At 31.1% G+C, this 24,795-nt stretch overlaps 3 protein-coding genes across 4 annotated transcripts; 2 read left to right on the top strand and 1 right to left on the bottom strand.

Moving 5' to 3' along the window:
• Nucleotides 1–52: 52 nt before the first annotated feature.
• LOC146932517 ((3S,6E)-nerolidol synthase 1-like) lies at nucleotides 53–4,420 on the top strand. Of its 2 annotated transcripts, none has more exons than XM_085704204.1 (7): nucleotides 53–1,327; nucleotides 1,424–1,694; nucleotides 1,888–2,260; nucleotides 2,524–2,742; nucleotides 2,829–2,970; nucleotides 3,085–3,333; nucleotides 3,934–4,420. In XM_085704204.1, exons 1-7 carry the CDS (start codon nucleotides 1,157–1,159, stop codon nucleotides 4,225–4,227), a joined length of 1,719 nt encoding a protein of 572 aa, XP_085560330.1. In that variant the 5' UTR covers nucleotides 53–1,156; the 3' UTR covers nucleotides 4,228–4,420. The 2 variants fall into 2 exon arrangements, with proteins under 2 accessions (XP_085560330.1, XP_085560331.1); XM_085704205.1 differs by having other exon boundaries at nucleotides 1,056–1,327; nucleotides 2,569–2,742.
• Nucleotides 4,421–14,721: 10,301 nt separating this feature from the next.
• Nucleotides 14,722–18,790, top strand: LOC146932516 ((3S,6E)-nerolidol synthase 1-like). The gene is made up of 7 exons (XM_085704201.1): nucleotides 14,722–14,954; nucleotides 15,060–15,336; nucleotides 15,808–16,174; nucleotides 16,690–16,908; nucleotides 16,997–17,135; nucleotides 17,236–17,484; nucleotides 18,156–18,790. The coding sequence occupies exons 1-7, from the start codon at nucleotides 14,778–14,780 to the stop codon at nucleotides 18,480–18,482; spliced, it is 1,755 nt and encodes a 584-aa protein (XP_085560327.1). The 5' UTR covers nucleotides 14,722–14,777; the 3' UTR covers nucleotides 18,483–18,790.
• Nucleotides 18,791–21,303: 2,513 nt separating this feature from the next.
• LOC146932515 (Tetratricopeptide repeat (TPR)-like superfamily protein) lies at nucleotides 21,304–22,626 on the bottom strand. The gene has a single exon (XM_085704202.1). It carries the CDS (start codon nucleotides 22,576–22,578, stop codon nucleotides 21,448–21,450), a length of 1,131 nt encoding a protein of 376 aa, XP_085560328.1. The 5' UTR covers nucleotides 22,579–22,626; the 3' UTR covers nucleotides 21,304–21,447.
• Between the last annotated feature and the right edge of the window lie 2,169 nt (nucleotides 22,627–24,795).

Here is a 24,795-nt window from a genome sequence, read left to right as displayed (position 1 = left end):
ACTAACTTGTATTGTAACAGTATCTCATTTCACCATTTTTTTTAGTTTTGATCACAGCAATATTTTTGCATTATTATCTCGTGAGAGATCTGATGGTAGGGAAGTCGAGCTGGTGGAGTTCCATAAAAGTGTGACTACGCATCGGCACGACAAGAACTCCTTGCAGCCATTGCTGCTAATGGCCTAAAACCAAAAAAACAAGAGACTAGATGCACAAAACAAACCAAATTAGAAATTGAACAAAACCAGAAAGCAGAGTTAAAACAGAGATAATAGAAGAAGATGAATACAATAATTTACACGGTTCAGTCTTAAAGACCTACTCCATTAGAGAGAGTGAGAGCAACAACAAGCCACGATAGAGTTTTCTTGGTCCCTTACTTTCCATTCCCTTTCAACTTCTCAATCTCTCCATTTTTCTTTTCGCAATGTAGAGTTGTTGGTGCTATCGTTTGTTAATTTTTTTTAAGATATTAAATTTAAGAGATAAAATATTTATTAGTTACTTAAAATTAAAAATGATAAAAACGAGTGATTGTGTGAACAAGATAGATTTTTAAGTACATAATTGAGAAATGCAGATTTGAGATGCTTTAAGTAATGACTAAAATTTCACGTTGGATAAAAAAATCCAACAAATTTTTAAACTATTGTGGAAATGGAGTAACTAATATAAAACGGAGCACTAATGCAGTGCTTTGCACAACAGGAGAACGTGTACTCATAGAATCGAATATAGTATTATAGACCATTCAAATGACCAACTTATTAAAAGGCAGACAGTGATGCACACGTAAAATCCAATTTTTGTGTTGTTCGAATTGGACGATACTCCATTTCTACAACGAAAACATGTTGAAATTTTTATATCCTTGTCACTTTGTTAGTGACACATTTCCATGGACAACTTGACAGTTCATTAATTTAAGTCTAACATTTTGTCAAAAATAAAAATAAAAATTTAAGACTAACATATTATGAAAGATTATTGATTGATACCAACCAGCGCTAATGTTGCTCTTAGGAATCCTATATATAAATGTTGCTAATTCATTGATTCATTCATCCTTTTTTTGGTAGTGATTGATTCATTCATCTATATCTATATATAGAATCTGTGACCACTACTTGACTTACGTATATTCATTCCTTTGCCATGGCACTGCATTTGCAATCATGCCTTTCCTCTTTGAAACCTCAAATCGTCCCAACAATTGCACAACTTTCTCAAAACTTTAATAATCTCAAGCTTGATTCTCTTCACATTGCTAACAAGTGGAGCATTAATGTTGAAGAAGAAAGGCGTAGTGCACTCATAAAACAACATGTATGTCCAAATTTTAATTTACTACTATCTTGGCTAATATTCTTTTAATTATAAGTCATCAACTTAATAGAATTAATTTTGAACGTTATTTGACAGAGAGATCTCAGCAGCAATAATAATCATTCTGAGAAACTTGAGGTGGTTAAGCATGAACTTAGAAACGTTGGTGAAAATTCACTCAAAGGTTTGTATATGATTGATGCCATGCAGCGCCTAAATATTGATTACCACTTTGAAGAAGAAATTGAACAATTCCTAAGAAGACAATATGTCGCTAGTGCTTGTGGTGGAAGTAATCATCATAATCTTCATGAGACCGCACTTCACTTCAGGCTATTAAGACAACAAGGTCACTTTGTTCCCGCAGGTTAGTTTTAAGTGCGTGTTTGAATTCACATCGAGTTTTATTAGATATAAAGTTGTTATACTAGCCTCACTGTAATTCCAAACATGCACTTCATTTTTTTTTCCTTTTGATCCTTTTCCTGCATAACTTAAGAGCAATTTTCTTTTTAATTTATATTGGGAGGTTGATTCGTGATTCGAATTTACTATCGCAGAGGTGTTTAACAAGTTCACTAACAAGGATGAAAAGTTTGATCCAAAACTAGGTGAAAATATCAATGGAATGATAGATTTATTTGAAGCCTCGCATCTAAACCTGGCAGGGGAAGACATACTTGATGAAGCTGGAAAATTTAGCAGGAAGATCCTTAAGGAAAAAATGGCACAATTTGATTTTCACGAAGCTAAGTTTGTAAGGAGAACCTTAGAGTATCCTTTTCACAAAAATTTGCCAATGTTCACAGCTAGAAATTTCTATGGTCATTTATATAGCACAAATGCATGGTTTGGTTCTATGAAAGAAGTTGCGAAAATGGATTTCAGTTTGCTGCAAGGCTTACACCATCAGGAGATTGTTCAAATTTCAAAGTATGTATGCTAATTAATTTGATGGAATAATTTATTGAGATTAAAGGATATAGAATGTAGATGTAAAATTATTTTATACCGACAATTAATCACAACTCTTCAACACAACACAAAATTATGTAAATGCCTTTTATTTAAAACCCGTTTTACTTTAACATGACGTGGCAAATTGAAGAGTTGTGATTGAATTTTAGGGTAAAAAATAAGTTTACACCGACAACGCCTATTCCTTAATTTTTAATTTTTAATTTATTTTGGTGTAGATGGTGGAGAGAACTTGGTTTAGCTAATGAATTACCATATGCTAGAAACCAGCCCCTTAAATGGTACATGTGGTCATTGGGATGCCTCACGGATCCTACTTTATCTGAGGAAAGAATTGAGCTCACAAAACCAATATCTTTAATCTACATAATTGATGACATTTTTGATATTTATGGGACTCTAGATGAGTTAACTCTGTTCACTGAAGTTGTTTCTAGGTAAATGTCAATCACTTGTTACATTACATTTCTTAGGTGACAAGTTACCAAAAAAAAAATTAATGATTAATAATTGTTGGGTGCAGATGGGATATTGACACAGATATGGAGCAACTACCAAATTACATGAAAACATGTTTCAGGGTCCTCTATGATCTAACAAATGAACTAAGCTCCAAAATATATAAGAAGCATGGGTGGGACCCTAAAGACTCTCTTCGAAAGACGGTAAAATTTATTTTCTTCGATGTATATCAAATTATTTATTAGCATATATAAGCTTCTTTATAAGCATAAGTAAGTAATATAGGTTGAATATGAAATCTTTTACCATTTGTGCAGTGGGAGAGTTTGTGCAAAGCCTTTCTAGTTGAAGCAAAATGGTTTGGTTCAGGGAAGTTGCCAAATGCTGAAGAATACTTAAAGAATGGGATAGTAAGCTCTGGAGTGCATATTGTGCTGGTTCACATTTTCTTTCTTTTGGGTAAAGGATTAACTAAGGAAAATGTTCATACAATGGACACAACCCTATCCATTATTTCCGCCCCTGCCACAATTCTTCGACTTTGGGATGATTTAGGAAACGCAGAGGTAAATACATTTTATAATAGTTTAGAGTTTAATTTAAGGTTAATAGTCATTTTAGTCATTGAATGTGTAACGAGTAGTTGTTCAATGCATTGAAATTACAAAATAGTCTCTGAGTGTACATTATTTTAGTCAAAATAGTTAATTACCATCATATAAGTCCATATATAAAAAGAAGTTTTATACCCTAAGTATATAACAATCATTTTATGTGTGTGATTTTAAACGTGATTATGATCAAAGTTAAATATCTATAATAAGATTTTTTCTAGACTACCTTTAAAAAATATAGTAGATGATTTATTTAATACCCAATGAAAATCAATCACAAGAATAAATTTACAAATAGAGTAAAAATTAGCTTGAGAGTATCACTTACAAATTTGCTCATGTGACTATTTTCATCATATGTTTGGGTAAATTATCTACAATTCTTTAAAGATAATCTAGTTCTCACTTTAGACTAATATGCCAATTATGATTTATTGACTTGTAAAATAAATTGTGTTGACAATATATATAAATTAAATTTATATTATTATTATTCTATAATATGTGGCTAAAATTTTACACGTGCTATTGTTTGTGACAACATAAATATAGGACGAAAATCAACAAGGAAATGATGGATCATACGTGAAGTGTCTAATGATGGACCAACCGGAGTATTATTGTACAAGAAGAAGAGCAACAGACGAGGTTATGAATAAAATATCCGATGCATGGAAAAGCCTCAACCAAGAGTGTCTCTTTGATACCCATTTCCATAAAGCATTCACAAAGGTCTCACTCAATCTTGCAAGGATGGTACCATTGATGTATAGTTATGATGATAAGCACTCCCTTCCTGGGCTAGAGGGTTATGTCCATTCCTTGCTTTATGATAAAGTTTTTTGATTTGTAGCCAAAATTATTAATCCCAATACCCATTAGCCAATATGAAGGAATAACTCAATAGGGGATTCTTCTTCAAAAAAAACTCAATAGGGGATCAATAATTTATTTTGCTAAGCAGGTTTGGGTATCAGTTGTCGTGGTCAAATCCGCTAATATGTTTGGGTATCGGCTAGCTCTGTTTTGTTGTTCTTCATTGGACTGATTGTATGTTTAGTAGTCTTTTTGGCACGCCTTGTGCTGAAGGGATTGCTGTGGTTTTGTTAATATAATATATTTTTCCCTGTTAAAAAAAATTATTTTGCTAATCATATTGATAAATAAGTTTTTTATTTTAAAACTAAGATAGTTTTATTAAATAAAGGCTTAATAGTCCACAATGCATAAAATATGCAAGGTCCGAGGTTCAAACCTCGGCCACCACAAAAAAATAAAATAAAGGCTTAATAGCAGTTTTGACCCCTTATGTTTCAAGAAGTTGCGATTTTGGCCCCCTAACAAAATAAAATACAAAACTGCCCCCTAAGTATTGTCCCTTTTGCAGTTTTGGCCCCCTCAGGTCAATTTTGACCAAGTCAAAGCTGACGTGGACGCCACATGTGTAATTTTTTTTAATTATTAAAAAAATAAAAAAATTTGTTTAGTTAAAAAAATACAAATGGCCAATTTTATTATTTTTTAATTAAAAAAATTTTAAAAAAATAATAATTTTTTTTACACATGTGGCGTCCACGTGTGCGTTGACTTGGTCAAAATGACCTAGGGGGCCAAAACTGCAAAAAGGGCAATACTTACGGGGTGATTTTGTATTTTATTTTGTTAGGGGCCAAAATCGCAACTTCTTGAAACATAGGGGACCAAAACTTCTATTATGCCTTAAATAAAAGTATACCACGTGAGATCAGAAATGGCAGCCATTCGGTGCCGACCATTACTATCATCATTATATTCTCCATCATTGGCCACCACCTACGGCTACTGATGACCGCCACATCTAGTTGTCTTTGGCTGCCGTCAACCACCACAATTTCAACAACTATTGTTAAATTTATACTCCCTCCGTTCCTTTTTAAGTGTCACTTTTGGAGAATTTTTTTGTTCCTATTTAAGTGTCACTTTACATAGTTCAATGCAACATTAAATGTTATTTTACTAATATTACCCTTATTTATTATTGTGGAGAGAGAAATATATGTAATGAGACATTAAATAAATAAGGTTATTATAGTAAAAATAGAAATTATTGTATCAAAAGTAGCAATATTTATTGATTGTATTGGTTTGTGTAAAATGTCAAAATATGACAATTAAAAAGGAACGGAGGTAGTATGTGTTATTGATTTCTTGGCTAATTAATCAGGAGTGAACTTCTATAATACATTGATAAATTAAAAAAAAAAAACATTGGTACAATTGTTTTCTTATTTAGGGTCCGTTTGTTATGGATTAAAATAAAAATGATTTTGACATGAAATAATTTAGAGATTAAGGGCCCGTTTGTTACGGATTAAAATAAAAATGATTTTGACATAAAATAATTTGGAGATTATATTTTAGAGATTTTGTGAAAAATCAGAATCTATTTTACGTTTGTTTACCGTAACAAAAATCACTTTTTTTAAACAAATAATCTAGTTTGTTTGGATACAACTATATAAAAGGGATTTTTATGTTACAAAATTAGTTCAATCTTTTAAACCATATTTTCTCTCTCCTCTAAAAAAAATCTATTTTTTGAGAAGCTGCTTTTAACAGCTTCTCATTTGAAGCTGTTTTTAGATTTTTTTTAGATTCTGACTTTTTTTAAAAATCTATAACAAACGGATGCAAAACTCTTAAAAGTGATTATTTGTTTAAAAAAAGTGATTTTTTTCTTAAAAAAGCTATAATAAACGGGCTCTAATTTTTAGATATTTTATGAAAAATCAAAATCTATTTTGCGTTTGTTTACCGTAATAAAAAACACTTTTTAAAGCAAATAATCTAGTTTGTTTAGATACAACTATATAAAAGGGATTTTTTTTGTTACAAAATTAGTTCAATCTTTTGAACCATATTTTCTCTCTCCTCTAAAAAAAATCTATTTTTTTGAGAAGCTGCTCCTAACAGCTTCTCATTCGAAGTTTTTTTTAGATTATTTTTAGATTCTGATTTTTTTAAAATCTATAACGAACGGATGCAATACTCTTAAAAGTGATTATTTTCTTAGAGCCCGTTTGTTATAGGTTTTTTTAAGAAAAAATCACTTTTAGAGCCCGTTAGTTATAGCTTTTTTTAGGAAAAAAACACTTTTTTTAAGAAAATAATCACTTTTAAGAGTATTGCATCCGTTTCTTACAGATTTTTTAAAAAAATCAGAATCTAAAAAAAATCTAAAAACAGCTTCAAATGAGAAGCTGTTGAGAGCAGCTTCTCAAAAAATAGATTTTTTTTAGAGGAGAGAGTCTGTTTGTTACAGATTAAAATAAAAGTGATTTTCACATAAAATAATTTAGAGATTATTTTTAGAGATTTTCTGAAAAAATCATAATCTATTTTGCGTTTGTTTACCGTAGTAAAAATCACTTTTTTAAAACAATAATTTAGTTTGTTTGGATACAGCTATATAAAAGCGATTTTTTTTTTGTTACAAAATTAGTTCAATCTTTAGATCCATATTTTCTCTCTCCTCTAAAAAAAATCTATTTTTTGAGAAGTTGCTCTCAACAGCTTCTCATTTAAAGCTGTTTTTAGATTTTTTTTAGATTCTGATTTTTTTAAAAATCTGTAACAAACGGATGCAATATTCTTAAAAGTGATTATTTTCTTAAAAAAAGTGATTTTTTCCTAAAAAAAAGCTATAACAAATGGATCTAAAGATTGAACTAATTTTGTAACAAAAAAATCGCTTTTATATAGCTGTATCCAAACAAACTAAGGGTCCGTTTGTTACGGATTAAAATAAAAGTGATTTTGACATAAAATAATTTAGAGATTATATTTTAGAGATTTTGGGCCCGTTTGTTACGGATTAAAATAAAAGTGATTTTGATATAAAATAATTTAGAGATTATATTTTAGAGATTATATGAAAAATCAGAATCTATTTTGCGTTTGTTTACTGTAATAAAAATCACTTTTTTTAAACAAATAATCTAGTTTGTTTGGATACAACTATATAAAAGGGATTTTTTGTTACAAAATTAGTTCAATCTTTTAAATTATATTTTCTCTCTCCTCTAAAAAAAATCTATTTTATTTGAAGCTGCTCCTAACAGCTTCTCATTTGAAGCTGTTTTTAGATTATTTTTAGATTCTGATTTTTTTTAAAATCTGTAACAAACGTATACAATACTCTTAAAAGTGATTATTTTTTTAAAATAAGTGATTTTTTTTTCAAAAAAGCTATAACAAACGGGCTCTTTATGAAAAATCAGAATCTATTTTGCGTTTGTTTGCCGTAATAAAAATTACTTTTTTTAAACAAATAATCTAGTTTGTTTGGATACAACTATATAAAAGGGATTTTTTGTTACAAAATTAGCTCAATCTTTTTAAAAATATTTTCTCTCTCCTCTAAAAAAAATCTATTTTTTGAGAAGCTGCTCTGAACAGCTTCTCATTTGAAGCTGTTTTTAGATTTTTTTTTAGATTTTGATTTTTTTAAAAAGCTGTAACAAACAGATGCAAAACACTTAAAAGTGATTATTTTTTTAAAATAAGTGATTTTTTTCTTAAAAAAGCTATAACAAACGGGCTCTAAATTATTGTTTTAAAAAAGTGATTTTTACTACGGTAAACAAACGCAAAATAGATTATGATTTTTCAGAAAATCTCTAAAAAATAATCTCTAAATTATTTTATGTGAAAATCACTTTTATTTTAATTTGTAACAAACGGGCCCTAATCAATGAATGATCATTTTTGTGAATAAAGAGTTATTTGTAACTTCTTGTACTTTAAGAAAAACAATTTCATTAGAAGAACATCATTTTATTGTCTTTAAGCATTACCCTAATTTTCTATATTTTTGTTTAAAATATATTCAACATTCACTATTTATAATAACAAATAACTCTGAAAATTTTAAATGTTATTTAACTGTGACTTTTGCTATATGGTATTAAATGATATTTTGTTGTTACAAAATTTTAAATGATATTAATTTTGTTATTAAATAGTAATTCATTTAACTATTTTTTTTGAACAAGTAAAAATGAGATATATATTAACAACAAAAACGTCGTTTCTTTCGCACAAGACGTGCAAAAAGAAAACGGCGATAATTACACCAACAGTTCGATCAAAATCAAAGAAACAACAAAGAGGGAACTATCCTATGCCCAAACAGAAAATAGGACAAGCTAGCCAATGGTATCTGATTAGGAGTGAACCTAAAGACAACAATCAGAGTTGAATGAAAGTGGCAGAGGACATCATTGCTCCTTTCTGTATGGTGGTGTAAATGGCTCTAATGTAAGGAACCTTGGGTTCTATAACAATTATTTTGTTGATGGAATTCCGACCGACTTAACACATGGATAACCGTTTGAGTTATAATAGACGGTCATGATTTGATCACGAAGATTTATCTAGTGTGTTGTTGTAACATAGTGTTGCTTGCTTAGTTAGATCCTAGATTTTTGCGAGTCGTGTGATAAACACATAGCAAACTACTCTTTTGCATTTTAGTAAAGATCTAGACTTTTGCGGATTAGACCTTAGTACAGATCGAAACAGTTTCAAAACAAGCTGATTTGGGACATAAAACTCCTCAAATTGGGCGACAAATTCAAGACTCTTAAATTGTGGGGACTAAAATGCTTCTAAATAAATGTTTCACGTCAATAACTTTTGTGACTCATCCCCAATAACACAACAGTACCTAATAAGTTGGAATATTAATCCAATCAGAGCTGCTAATTTTAGATTGTTGTCTTGTGCCCTATCCTCCCAAATGGCATACCCACGAAACGTGGTGTGTTGAAGCCCTAGACCCACACGTTCTTTGAAGATGGTACTCAAGAGACTGAATAATGCAACCTATCACCATCTATTTGTCTACTCATGGTTCATATATTCACATCATCTATTTATATTACATGTTTGGCCTATCCTCCCAAATGAAACGTTGTTAGGATATTTGTGGGGTTAGTACGAATATGATAGGATGTTGCACCATTTAGCATTTTTCTTGTAGGATATATATGGCTGTGATCAGTTTCTAATTTTTGGTCAGAACCATTCATGAAATGAAAACGAAATAATCTTCAACAATAATGGCAATGTTGTTAATGGTGCGCGTGCAAAGTGGGCCAGGTAATTGCATTAAAGAAACACTATTGGTAGAAACTCATAGTCGTTCTACGTAGTTGCTTCAACAAACCAGAGCTTGTCGTACCTGAGATGATAGCAACTTCTGCATGCGCATAACTAGTACCCATATCACACCATCACAAAAGAAAATTGGATTTCAACCATACATATCTTAAATTTTATTTTTATTCAATAACTTATACTCTCACGTCATAAAATAATCCACTTAGTTGATTATTTAATATATTTCAATAAACAATTTTGACGATTAGTATTTTAAAAAAAATGTTAATGAGTGTCCTAAATGTACATTTTAAAGATTTACTACATTGATAATTGTAATATTTAATTTTTTAAATAAATTTTTATTATTTGGAATTCTTAAATAGTGTTTTTAGAGATCTCGTTAACAATATCATATCTTTTTTATTAGTAAATTTTTTTATATACTATCATTTGTATTTTATAATAGTAAAAGAAATATGATCAAAATTTATTATGTAAATAGCACTCATGGTTAAACAATATAGATTATTTTAAGACAGAAATAATACTTTACAAAAATATATAATACTCCATCGACATGCACAATTTCTTCAATGTAATTTTATAATAGCTGCAGACATATTATTACATCTCTCGATAGAACTCATAATTAAGAAAAAAAATATAGAAAACTTATGAATAAATATTATTGATGTTTTTATCAACTGAATTATAATGGACATAATGAAATTTTATTATGCATATAAGTCTATATGAAACGATAAAAAAATTAACTAACAACGTTAACTAACTTAACTACCTATAAACTAACTATAAACTTAATACATATTGTACGTGTCTAATATGTTTCTCTTTTCCTTTTTCTTCTCTCTATTTCTCTTTTATTATATGGAAAATGTTAAATGTAACCAAAAAAATAATATGGAAAATGATAACATGTGTCTTTAGAAAATTAATATGGGAATTTTGTCTTGAAAATTAATATGAAGATTTAACTCTTTTTTTTCCAATAGCTATTTATGAAATCCTTAGCATAACCTTATATTATAATTGTTGCTGATACAATCTACACCACACAAATCCAAGTTTATAATGCATTTAACTTTATGAAACACACGCATCTTGATTATCCCAATTGCGGGAAGAAAAAAAAACACTTAAAAGATTATGTTAATGATTTTACAATTAAAATGAGTGGTATCCCACGTACTATTTTTATAAATAAATCGTACTCCCCCCGTTTCAAAATGAGTGTCGTTTTAGGTGTTTACACATATATTAAGAAATGCAATGATTAAAAGAAAGATAATGGTTATTTTACCAAATTATCCTTATTAACTATTGGTTAGTTTTAAAAGTAATACTTTGGAAGTAGTGTGCAGAGTATTAATTGGAGGATACAATTGAAAAGAAAAAGTTATTATTGCATTGGAAACTGAAAGTGACATTCATTTTGAAATTTTTTTTTTGACCAAAGCGACACTCATTTTGAAACGGAGGGAGTACTACTCAACGAATTTTAATAATGAGATTATCTATCCTTCAAAAAAAAAAGGGTTAATTATGTTTCTAGTCCCTATAAAATAGCGACCTTGTAAATTTAGTCCTTACTTAATTTTAATAGCATTTTTAGTCCCTATAAAAAAAATTTACTTATAATTTTAGTCCCTGCTAAAACAAAGTTTGATTAATTATCATTAAACTCTTAAATTTTTGAACGATTTTTTTAAGACAAGATTAGAACACTATGAAAGGTTCGTTTACTAAAATTTAGAATTTTCTGACATGAAATGAATTAAATATGAATTTTTTAAAACGACAAAAGTTAAAGATAAAAAGTAATAAAATCTGGATGTAGAAATCAAATTTTGCGATAATTTTTTGCGGAGGAACTTTTAGTAATGTTCTAAACATGTCTGCAAAAAATTGTTCAAAAATTTAAGAGTTTAAGCATAAATAAAACAAATTTGAATTGAGTAGGGACTAATACTCAGTGTAGAAAAACAAAATTAGGGACTAAAAATGCTATTAAAATTAAGTAAGGACTAAACTCACAAGGTCGCTATTTTATAGGGACTAGAAACATAATTAACCCAAAAAAAATAATAATGAGATTATCTACCCAACACTCTAAACAAAAATCAAAATTGAGAAGATCCAAATCAGTACACCATGTGACATTGGAACTCTGCATCAATGTTTGACCCATGTGCATCAATTATAGTCCAGAAACGTAACATAAATGATGTGTTTCGTTCTTCTATGGCTCCCAGTATACTGTATTGTGCCAGAAAAGTATACTTAATGACATGGGTATTGATTTTAGCAGAAGGCATACCATATGCATGTCAGTTATCGTTCAGTCAATGCGTCTCCACTAAACCAATCCACGTTTTAAACACACCCAACAATGTTATCTATCTTGGTCAACTTTAGATATTTTCATAGTATTTCAAATCAAAATTAATTGGATCTCACTAAAACATGTCGCGTAAGTAGGGATGGAAAAAAATCTGCGTCCGTGAATATCCACGGATAAAATCCGCCACGGACACGTAGCGGATACCTTAATGGATATCCGTAGATAAAATAAACGGATATTTTAACTACTCTCCAATTAATGGATACGGATGCGGATTCAATGGTATCTACACCCGCAGATATCTATACCTGCTATTAAACCGAGTAAATTGCATAAATAACCTAATAACTTTCAACTTCTTAAGCAAAAACCTAATATGTAAGAGACTTTATTTATGTTTTTGTTAAGTCAATGATCTTTGTTGTTATTGTAATATATGGATATTATGTTTTGCTAAAAAGAAAAGAAAATGCATGTGATAAACCTTTGTTTCTAAATTTTAGCTAAAAAAAATAAACAATTTTTTTTATAAATGTTATCCATTAATATCTGTATAAACCCGGGGATACCTCAAAATCCGCAAATTAACCGCTAAACGGATATCAGCGCGGATATGGATAGGGTACGAATTTCATATTTATCCAACGGAGCGGATATGGATATCACACTATCCGTATCCATGGATATCCATTTACATCCCTACGTGTAAGACACCGTTAAAGAATTAAAAATTAATCTTAAAAACTAAAAAGAACAATTAGTTTTTTTTTAGAGTTGAATATACAATTTTCAATACAATGCTTTCATATTTGGTTCACTAAGGATACATGTTACTCGATGTCCTACTTTGAACCCGTGCTGCTCATTAGAAAAAATTATCCCTTAACTCCACAATGGGTGTCAAATGTTGTGAATTCTGAAATCAAATCACATCAATAAATTTATATGTGTGGAGCAAGAGTTTCTAACAACCAAGAATAAAATGATCTTAAGCAGCAACAACAACAACATACCTAGTAATCAAGCAAAGCAAATCCACATGCATGATAAAAACTCTAAGAGAGTAGAGGAAACATTTTTGAACAATGTATCTTTACTAGGTATCTTTACACATTTTTGAGTAACTCCTAACTAACCAAACATCTCTTTCAACCATATGGTTTCGTTGACCTCTTCAACAAGGGCAATGCACTCCGCCTCCGTCAACTTTTGGTCGAAAATGCTACAAGCATAATCAAAGTTAAGAGACAACACACACTAATATTTCTGATTCAAAAAAACACACACTAATATTTGTTTATCTAATTCGGCCGAATATGACCTACATTTGGAGAAGAGTGCAACTCTGTAATCTACTATAAAATGAGTGATACAAAGAGGTTACAAAAAATTAGCTTCACAAGCTCTCAAAGAACAATCCCTAATTTCTGCTCATTTTTCAAGTAACGCAAACACAATAAATTCTAAGAGAAATCAAGAGAGAAAACTTTTATATCCTTCTTGTAATGAGATCTCAACTATCCAAGGTGTTTATGAAGTGTTTCCTAACCCAACAATCTAACTCAAAGACATTCAATCCTAATCTCTAAGTTACATGAAAGTTCTCTCCTTTGACAAGATTACACATGAAAGAGTAGTAAATGCTTAAATAGAGATTCAAGACTTGTGCCAAGCGCCTCATGCATGACAAATAACGTCTTGCGCATGGCAGACAACTAGCAAAAAACGACTCGCGTATGAGACCAAACACCTCGTAAATAAGGCAGAATCAAAATACACCTAGAATCACAAATCCCTGCGCCTTGCACATGGCATGAAGCGCCTTGCACGTGAGGTAGTACCAAAGTTCTTTATTGCAATTTTTCCGACTTCTTTTAATATACATAATAAAATTCTTTATCACAAAATTATCTCAATCTTTTGATACTTATTTTTTTCTCCTCTAAAAAATCTACCTTTTTAAAAGTTACTCTCTTAACGTTTCTCTTTCATTGTGTTTTTAGATTTTTTTTTCAGATTCTATCTTTTTTTAAAAAAAATTATAAATGAACAACCTCTTAACTTGCTGTCGAGCCAATAAAAAAGTGATTTTTTTCTTAAAAAAGCTATAAAAAACTGCCTCATAAGTTATTGAATTTTTTCCCAACTGACTAATTACATTTCGCGAAGGATTTGTACAAAAAATTATAAAAACTGCGAGGAAATAGTTGTGTTGATAAGGACAAAATTTAAGCGCATTATCTAACAACTATATAAAAAAATGTATTTAAAGTGAAAAACAAAATATGAATACATAAAAATCACAACTACTCAAAATAAAAATTCACATTTCTTCAAAAAAAAAAAAATTCACATATAAAATACATTAAGTTTCGTCTTGTAGACAATTTATTGTTATTTAGATTGGATTTTTCTTACGTGTGTAACTCCAACCTGTTTAGTTTGGAAAAAATGTCTTCCTTTTGTTCAAATGTTCTTGGTGTCTTTGTAGACGATATTTGGGGAATATGTGATTTTTGTTTTTATTTTCAACGTAAGGTATTTTTTTTGTCAAATAACATATTGGCTAGAGCTCTCCGAAGTTCGAACAACGGCTCTGCATAAACTATGCATGGTCCCTACTAACTGAGTTAAGTTCACGGAAAAAATGTAAGGTATATTTAAATAAAAACAAATTTGATGTTTGAAAGCAATAAAAATTCCACATAATTTTGAGTTATGTCAAGATGATGTTTGGATTGCTCAAAAAAAAAAATGATGTTTGGTCAAAGATTGCCGCCGTACGTGCATGTTTTTCACGAACAAGCATTGGTCTATAAATCCAAAGCTTATTGTATTGGTTTCTCATAGCATCTCTCTTACTCAAACCAAGGCACATTACTAATAATCTATGGCTTTTTCTCTTTCTTTCGCTGCTTCAACCAATCATTCAACATTTTCTTCAAACAAAAGCACAAATATTTTGGATATATCTATACCCAAACATGCCTATTCTAGTTTCTATAATAAAACCAATTTAACTACTGTCTTGAATCAAATTCATACTCCTAAAAGTGGAAAATGCAAGGTATGTAATGAACATATTTTTATCTTTTTCTTTAGTTTCATATGGAAGTTTTGTAGTCCATTAACTTGTAGCTAATTAAGCTGACCCTTTCAATTAATCATTTAGGATGATCTTCATATAAGACATGCAAAAGCATTGGATGAACTTAAGCAGGTATTTGTTAGAGATATAAGAAAAAATACAGACGAATGTTTATCTATGGTGGATTCCATCAAAAGATTAGGCATGGAGTACAATTTTGAAGAGGAAATTGAAGCAACACTTGAAAGGAAACACACCATGCTTAGATTTAAGAGTTTCCAGAGAAATGAATATCAAGGACTGTCACAAGCTGCATTTCAATTTCGTATGTTGAGACAAGAAGGGTATTACATTAGCCCAGGTTAGTTTGCTTTCAAGTAGGAATATTTTGAGTACCAATCTACATTGATTAGATTGGTTTTTAACTTTGGATAATTATTGTCTTTTAGTAAAAAAAAAAATTGTTTGTTTAGGATAATTTTCTTTACTATAAATCTGTTTTTCATGCTTGCAAATATATTAAAAAAAATTGTTTCAACAAAAAAATTCTTCAAACTTTTTCCTCACAAATTTTCTATACTCAATTTCACAGTTGTCTAATAGAAACCCATGTGGCAAGTGCTGTGTGACTTTTTTTAGGATACACCTAACATTGTTGATATCCTAAAATATTAATAACTTAAAAATTTAACACTTTTAATATTTGTTTTGTGATAATTTCTTTTGCAAATGTGACTTATCAAAAAAGAGAAACCAATTACATATACCTATCTAAGTGATGCATGATGTAAGCCCCATGACAATGACCTTGTTTTTTCGCTGCATCTTACAGACATATTTGATAAGTTTTGTGACAACAAAGGAAAACTCAAGCATACATTTTCCGAGGATATAAATGGATTAATGGCCTTGTTTGAAGCTTCTCAATTGAGCATAGAAGGAGAAGACTGTCTTGACAATGTAGGACAGTTCTGCTGCCAATATCTTAATGACTGGTCATCAACATTTCATGGCCACTCTCAAGCGAAATTTGTGGCACACACCTTGACGTATCCAATTCATAAAACTTTGTCAAGATTCACACCAACAATAATGCAATCACAAAATGCAGCATGGACAAACTCTATACAACAATTTTCAGAAATAGACACTCAAATGGTTTCATCATCACATCTCAAGGAAATTTTTGCAGTTTCCAAGTAAGAGTCCTACTTAACTTTCATAAAAATTAGTACGTTTTTAAAAGATTCAAGGCCACATGTTAATGAATCAAATACATCAACATTGTATTAGAAATTGTGTATTAATTTTTGAAAAATGTAAAATTGTTTTTTTTCAAGAAAAAACAAATGGCGGAACCCCTTCCCGGACCCTGCGTATGCGGGAGCTCTAGTGTATCAAACTGGCCAAAAAAAATTTCTATTTTTTATTTTATTTTTTTTTATCAAAATGACACATGGACACATGTTAGTAAGATTGTATGTATATACATTGTTAATATAATTTTTTTAAACGTCATTCAATGATAACCTCCAAATCATTAAAAAAAAAAATTATATAAAATCTTACCTACTTTTAAAGTCATACATATAATTAATTGATTCTAATTTATTAAACTTTTTACACCGACAATGTATAAAAATTAAACTCACTCTTAAAATTGATATTTTACCGTATTACTAATGATTACATCATTTATAATCATGGTATATAGATGGTGGAAAGACTTAGGTTTGGCAAAGGACTTGGAATTTGCTAGAGATGAACCAATTAAATGGTACTCGTGGTCAATGGCATGTCTCCCAGGTCCACAGTTCTCCGAAGAAAGGATTGAGCTCACAAAACCTCTGTCCCTAATATACATCATTGATGATATATTTGATTTTTATGGAAACATTGAAGAACTTACTCTCTTTACAGATGCTGTTGAGAGGTAATTATGTGAATCCTCACTCAAATAAAAAATTAAACCATTCTAGTAAAAAAAAAAATCTTAATAGCATTCTTTTGTTTGGACGCAGATGGGACTTGGCAGCTATTGAACAATTACCAGACTGCATGAAAGTGTGTTTCAAGGCTCTCTATGACATAACCAATGAATTTGCTCTTAGGACATACATCAAACATGGATGGAATCCTTTAACCTCATTAATAAAATCGGTATTCCCTTCATTCTAAATCTTTATAGTAGTTCTAATCCTATGTGTAACATACTATCTTCTACTTAATTGTGATTAATTTGGGTGTTAATTAATTACAGTGGGTAAGACTCATGAATGCTTTCTTGCAAGAAGCAAAATGGTTTGCTTCTGGAAATGTTCCAAATTCAGAGGAGTATTTGAAGAATGCCATAGTAAGCACTGGAGTACACGTGATACTTGTGCATGCTTTCTTTTGCATGGGTCAAGGTATAACTGAGAAAACCGTGTCTCTAATGGATGACTTCCCAACCATTATATCTACAACAGCCAAAATTCTAAGGCTATGTGATGACTTGGAAGGCGACAAGGTAGGAAAACATCACCTATGTTTCTAACTTCATTAATTCTACTTTAAAATATTGGACCACATGTACCAAAAAAATTCCCTAGAAAAATGTGCCAAAGAATAAATATTGGACCACAATCATACTAAATTATTACTCCCTCCGTCCCGCAATACATACATGAACTATTTGTAAAAAAAAATTGTCCCACTTGACCTTCTCAAATTTTTAAGCAGATTTTTCCATGTTTAATCTTAGTAAATGCTTTTGTAAAACTTTTGTGGTCCCATGTAAAAAGTGTATGTAAGAAAGAAAAAAAATTAAGAAAAGCAAAAAGCGTAGTTACACGTCTGTGGTGTCAATGTAAAACTAATCCAATAGACCAATAGTGTTGTCTCAGATGATTAGGCATGTCGAGCATGATGATATTAATCAATAGCCATGAATTGAAAAACGTGAATACTTGCTGTATGAAGAAGATATATGGTGTGATAAAAAAGCATAGTAAGAATTATTACTAGGGGCAATTAAGTAAAAATATTATTCTCTTTCTTACATCTTTACACTTTTCTTAATCTGTATGAAACGGTCAAACAAATCATGTATTGCGGGACGGAGGGAGTAGTGGTTTATGTTACAAACAAATAAAACTAACATGGTTTAACATTTGAATTTATTTTAAATAATTACTGCAGGATGTTAATTGTGAGGGTAATGATGGGTCATATTCGAAGTGTTACATGAAAGATAACCCAGGAGTTTCTATTGGACAAACAAAGGAGCATATGAGTGAACAAATTTCAGATGCATGGAAACAACTCAACAAGGAATGTTTGAACACAAATCCATTACCATCATCTTTTACTAAACTTTGTCTCAATGCTGCACGGATGGTACCTATAATGTACAATTATGATGGCAATACTTCTTCAAAGCTAGAGGAGTATGTGAAATCGTTGCTTTATGATGGTGGTTACTTACAAACTATTCATTCCCCAACATCAAAGCATTCTGCAGTATGAGCATTTTAATTTCGTGAAGTAATCTCACATTCACGCACATACTACTAGAAAGAATCACTAAATTACAATGCAATTTATGTAACAATTGAGTGTATGTTAGAAATTACATTAAGTTTCCTGATTTTACTGAACCCGAGTCACATAAAGTGTGGATATACTCCTTGTTTGGTTGTTTGGGAGCTGGGAATTAGGAAGAATAGCATAGACACACTTTGGAAGAGGATAGTTCTTATGAGTTATGATTGATTTTGTTGTTGTTGTTGATATTTTAATAAAATGAGGAAATGATTTAAGAGAATTTGCAAAAATCTTGTAAAATAATTTTTTTGATACATTTTGAGTTAGGAAAATGCTTAAATGCACGAGAACAATATTCGTACAAAGCACACGAAAGAGTTATAAGCTTGCATTTAATTTTTCTTCTAAATTTGATTTGCTCCAAATGACCAGTTTAGTTTCAACAATTAAAACTACTCCCTCCGTTTCAAAATGAGTGTCGTTTTAGGTGTTTACACACATATTAAGAAATGCAATGATTAAGAGAAAGAGAATAGTTATTTTACCAAATTATCCTTATTAACTATTGGTTAGTTTTAAAAGTAATACTTTGGAAGTAGTGTGCTGAGTATTAATTGGAGGGTACAATTGAAAAGAAAAAGTTATTATTGCATTGGAAACTGAAAGCGACACTCATTTTGAAACAAATTTTTTTGGCTAAAGTGACACTCATTTTGAAACGGAGGGAGTAATAAATATGTTTGGAGTTTTTTTTTTTTTTTGACGTAATGTTTAGAGTACTTTGTTTTGTTACAAATTTTAGATTACTTTACTAACCACCAAAATGACAGGCATTGGAAAAATTCAAGTTTAGTTTAGTGGTAAAAGACAGGGATTGTAGTAGACATATCAAAACTTTGGTTTTTACGATCCAATTTCCTAAAAGCTAAAGTAAACTTTGATTGGAATGAAATTTGGAACGGATACACTAAACGACTCTCTCCCACACATGCAAAACAAAGACAATGTTTCCTACACCTGCATTAGTTTTTTCATTTTCTTTTCGTTAGAGTCTAGCGGAGAAACTCATGCATTAATAGTGGGTTCGAATCCATGCCCTGACATATCAAATGTTCCTCAAACTATCATCTAAGTTGTACTTACGGAACTACATCACCTTAATTACATTACCACTATCTAGGACTTGCAAGGAATCGAACCATCTCAAAATTAGTTTGAGATTTGAATAGACAAATACTCATTGAACTTAGATCATAAAGCATGAGTCTTGATCTAAAAATTGAACTATAAATAACTAAATTCAACTCATTTATTTTACGATTCAATTTCCAATTTAAGTTTCGGCTCATTTGATCTGTAAACCAAATTGAATGAACTAAATTTGAGTTTGATAGGTTCATTAATTATCAAATTGAATCTTAACTAATTGAATTTGATCGGTTCATTATCACCCCTAATAGACCTTGTTCCTCCTTTCTTTCCCCTTGGAACCCATTATAGGGGTAATACTGCCCTTTTCTAGCTCTAAAGGGGTTTGAAGCACCCACTTGTGGGGTACGTTGAGTATCACTGTCAGTGTGGTTCTATGTGGTAGTCCTCATAGCGTGACAAACAGATAGTATTGGAAAACCACAAGGCCTAACGGTCTGGTTGCGCCTGTGGTGGTGGAAAGAGGAGGAGAAGTCGCAGACACAATGGCAATGGTCGCACAGGCGGTAGGACAGGGGCAACAAGACCGTTATTATATCCTTCTCTTGTCTGACACTCATTGTTCTTTTTCCTTTATTTTGTTAATCGTAATTCTCCTTAATTTAACAATTGTGTTTCTTTTGAGGTTTTACAGGTTTCTTAGAGGGGCAAGAGGACTTTAGAGGGGAATGAATTGTTTCAAGAATACAAGCTGAAGATTATGAAAGCAGAAGCTACTGTATCTTGCCATTGCATTATAGCTATTGGATATGTATTTGATGTTCCTTTATCATGCTAATGTAATGAAAAAGTCTTGTAAAATCTTTGTGATATAAAAATCATCTCATTGATTGTACAACAATATGGCCAAAGGTATTAACAAAAAATAACATGGTTCATTCTAAATTCTAAAGTAGTATATAAAGCAAGATAAATAATGATAACATTCCTTCGATTTTAATGTAATTTGAGGAGTTTACCTATTTGCAGCAAAGTCATCAACAAAAGAATTTGCTATATTTTTACTCTGGCATCTCTCAATCAGATGCTACCTTTTTCAAAATCTGCTCTGCAATTTTCTCTCTTTTCATTGGAAGGCCTCCTGCTTCCTTTCTGTATTTCTTGCATTCTCCACAGGTTTTTATTTTTTGAACTACTTTTTTCTTTCTCTCTGCAATCTCTATTATGGAGAAACCTCTGCTCTTTTCTCCCATTTTATAGACTTACAAAGCCAATTCAAATTTACCTAATTGTGACAAGGTAAGGAGCAATACTGCCACCATTCTCTCGCATTTTGTCGTAAGTTATTAATACTATGGCCTACTAAAGATAGACAATCTATTTCCATATCTAACGTTACAATTTTTTTAAGTCCTAGTGTTTTGTGATATGAGACTCACATACTCAAATTGCATTTTAGTCATAGAATATAAGTGAACTAAAGAAAATTATATAAGCTAAATCTCTTCATGCATGCATTCTGCATATATCACATATGAAAACTGCTAAAGGCAAATACAAAAATAAAAAGAAGAAAATCCTGTGGGGGGAAAGATTTAGGGGATGATATTCAACAGGGAAAAGAACCAAAATAATCATCAGACAGCAAATGGCGTTTTCAAGCAATCAATAACAAAGCTCAGATTGCCAAACAAATTCATTCATGAAGGCAATTGTCAATTCACCATTATGACTAGTAAAACATATAAAGTTCAAAACTAATAATAATGGACACAACACAACAAACAAAAGCTACTACTCACTCATCTGCTGGCAAATTTAGCTTATAGCGACAGTAATTATTGTTTTTACCTCGTTCCACAATCTCCTTGGCCTCTGAAACCATGGACTCACTCACCAGTTTGTCCACCACAGTCTGCAGCAACGACACATCAACACGGCAGCGAGTGTGAAATATCTGCTTAACCATCTCAATAGCCGTCTTCAAATCACCCTTCTCACACAAGAAAGGAACAATTATAGAATAAGTTCCCTTACTAGGATCATACTCAGATTTCTCTATTTCAGCAAACCACTTCTTAGCTTCATCCAAATTCCCTTCATTCGCAAAACCTTTAATCAAAGCATTGAAGCTAAAAAGATCCGGCTTCACACCCTTCTTCTCCATTTCCTCATAAAACTCAACAGCTTCACCAGCTCTCTTCGCCACAGCCAATCCCAACAACCTTGCATTGTAAGTCCTAATATTCGGAACAACATTCTTCTCACCCAATTTCTCCCAAAGCTTCTCACCATCCTCAAAACGACCCTTCGAATACAACCCATCAAGCAACGTATTAAACGTAATCAAATCACTTTCCACACCATCCTTCTCCATTTCCTCAAGCACCGAAACCGCGGAATCAAAAGAACCCTTTTGTAACAAAGCCTTAATATAAGTATTATAAGAAACCAAATCAGGTTTCACAGATAATTGAACAGGAAGCTCCTTAAAAAGCCGCTCAACGACATCATACTGCTTCGAATGAAGATAAGCAGCCAACAACGCATTGAGAGAAAGCACAGAACGCTCACAGTTTCTCTGAGGCATTTCATCAAACAGTTTCTGTGCATGTCTATGCATATTCGATTTCCCATATAACGTAATCAAACGCGCCGAGAAACCCTCATTTGATATATCGGCGTAACTCTTCTGATGCTCGATAATGTCACGGACCCACCGGAAGCGTTTAGCTCCGGCGAGGCGGCGGACGGTGTCTTCATAGATGCCGTTTTTTTTACGGAAACGATCAATGTCTGAAGCTTTTTTGAATTTTTCAACGAGTGTTTTGAGATTTTGTTCTTTGTAGAGGTCTTGTGAAATGGATTTGATGTTGTTGGGTGATTTTTCTGTTACGGTATGAACGCTGCGTTGAAGAATGCGATACATTTTGTGGTTTGGTTTTGTGTTGTGTTGCTCTTACTCAAGTGAAAGAGTCAGGAGCAGAAAATGAAGAACTAAACAAGGTTTAATGCTACGCTCCAAGAATATTGGGCTTGGAGCACCCAATTTGGCGGGCTTGGAGCACCCAATTAGGCCCAAACTATTTTTGAAGAATTTAGTAACTAGAGAACTATTTTAAGTTTTACCTCACTAATTTCTTAAAAACTACATTTGAACGAAGAAAAATAGTATGATTTTTCTCATGTTTGAATAGATAAATCCAGAAGAGAGAAATTGTGTGTGTGTGTGTGTGTTTTTTTTTGTTTAGATAGGTAACTCTCGATTAGATGTTAGTGTTTTTTTTTTTGAATAACTCATGGGTATTTTTTTAAAATGTTATGTTTAGTTAATATTTATTTATATTTTTCTCGGTAATTATCTTATGAAAGAGATTTATGGGTAGTTTAACCATGGATTTATTCTTGTCTTTGTAGAAACTTTTTTCCCGGTCATATCCTTTGGATAGCTCCCATAATCGTCTCATTGGTATGTAAACATGCGGGGTCCTATTCTTAACTCCTGTTGAAACTTCATCAAAGGGTTCTAAAGCATCATAATGTCACTTGTGCTGAAATATGAACTCTTCTCTATAGTATATCACATTGGCTCGCAGTATGGATATCCCTCATGTTATCTTTGAAACATACCCATCGTTGGTAGCTTATGTATGTTGTTCTTCGAAAAAACACTCTCTTTTCATTACTTAAACCTCTCCTAGAGGAGGTTCTTGACTTCCTTCACATGCGAAATTGATAAAATAGGAAGAAGAAAAAAATTCTTCACTACACTCACTCACTAGGAGCACCAAGATAGTGTGATCAGTGTTATACATTTACATTTGTCATCTTATAGCTGGTACACTACATGACAATTTAGGATTAAACCACATCAGTGTAAGAAGATTTGAGAACATTTCTTAAAAATCAGTGTTAATATACTTGTTTGCTTACACATTATCTCTTCATTTATAATTTTGGTTGTCAACAAGATCAAACTCATTATTTAAAACAGAATTCAGTCTATTTGCTCCATTCTAGACAAACATTTGAAGTCATTTTATGCACCACAATCTTCTTAATAATTATTGTAAAATTCTATTTAATATTTTTAACCGATGCACTCAAATGGGTAATAGTTTTAATCAAATAAATAAATAAAGGACAAATGAGTTTCAATTAAAGATAAGAGGATCCAAGTTTCATATTTAATTGGAACAATTATTGGTCATATTGTACTAAAGTTCGGACCAAATTCTAAATTTTTACTACACATATCTCCAAAAACGGGAGGGTTAAGATATAAAAATAATTTTTTTATTTACATATATCCCAAAAGGAACAAATTATACAAAGAAAAATAAATTTGGCTAAATATCCATCTAGATCTTCACTTCCAACTTGTGTTATTGTTCAATGCAAATGGATTATAATAAACGAAATGTCACTATTATATTATGTTATGTGTTTATTTGTCGATGTATAATGAATTAATTCTCCTTAAAAAAAATGTATTAATTCTTTTCAAAAGGAATAATTTGACTCCTCCTTCATCTTGCATTTTACTCCCTTCGTCTTCTTTTTTTATTGTTGGCTAGAGTGCTCACACATCTAATGTGTAGAGATGTGGAAAATCTCAGTTTTGAACTCACATTTGCATATCAACGTTTTTACAGATAGCAAATAAGTTGTACTTACTGGACTTTCTTCGTCTTTATTTAAAAACAACTTTTCAATTTTTTTATCTATATTAAGAAAAGTTGATAACAAAGATGAATTAATAATTGGAAAGAGTACAAGTGGTATTAAACCCAATTTTGGGAAACAATACAAATGATACGAAACCCACCAAAATCAAACCAAAAACAAAGAGTGCTATCGCTTAGGTGCTGATACATTCTAAAGGATTAATGAACCATTCTTAGAATAAACATGAATATCCTGTTTTCTTAGCTAGCAAGCATTGTCACACGCGATGAATTTAATGTGTTTATTTTGCGGGTTGATCTATCTAAAATATTCATTGTATATTAATGTGTTTAACTTAACCTTTTCATTCTAAGATAAATTATTACTATTGATATATAGGAAGTATGTTTAGAAAAAATATTAATGCACCTAATAATTTACATAGGAGTTCAAGAGGCGCTGCTGGTTGTAGGTTCAA

The sequence above is a fragment of the Medicago sativa genome, chromosome 4 (genome assembly GCF_051527215.1).
Source record: "Medicago sativa cultivar Bolivia chromosome 4, Bolivia_mono, whole genome shotgun sequence".
NCBI lineage: Eukaryota > Viridiplantae > Streptophyta > Magnoliopsida > Fabales > Fabaceae > Medicago > Medicago sativa.
Note: the sequence above shows the minus strand (reverse complement) of the source record. Positions and strands in the feature narration are given on the sequence as shown.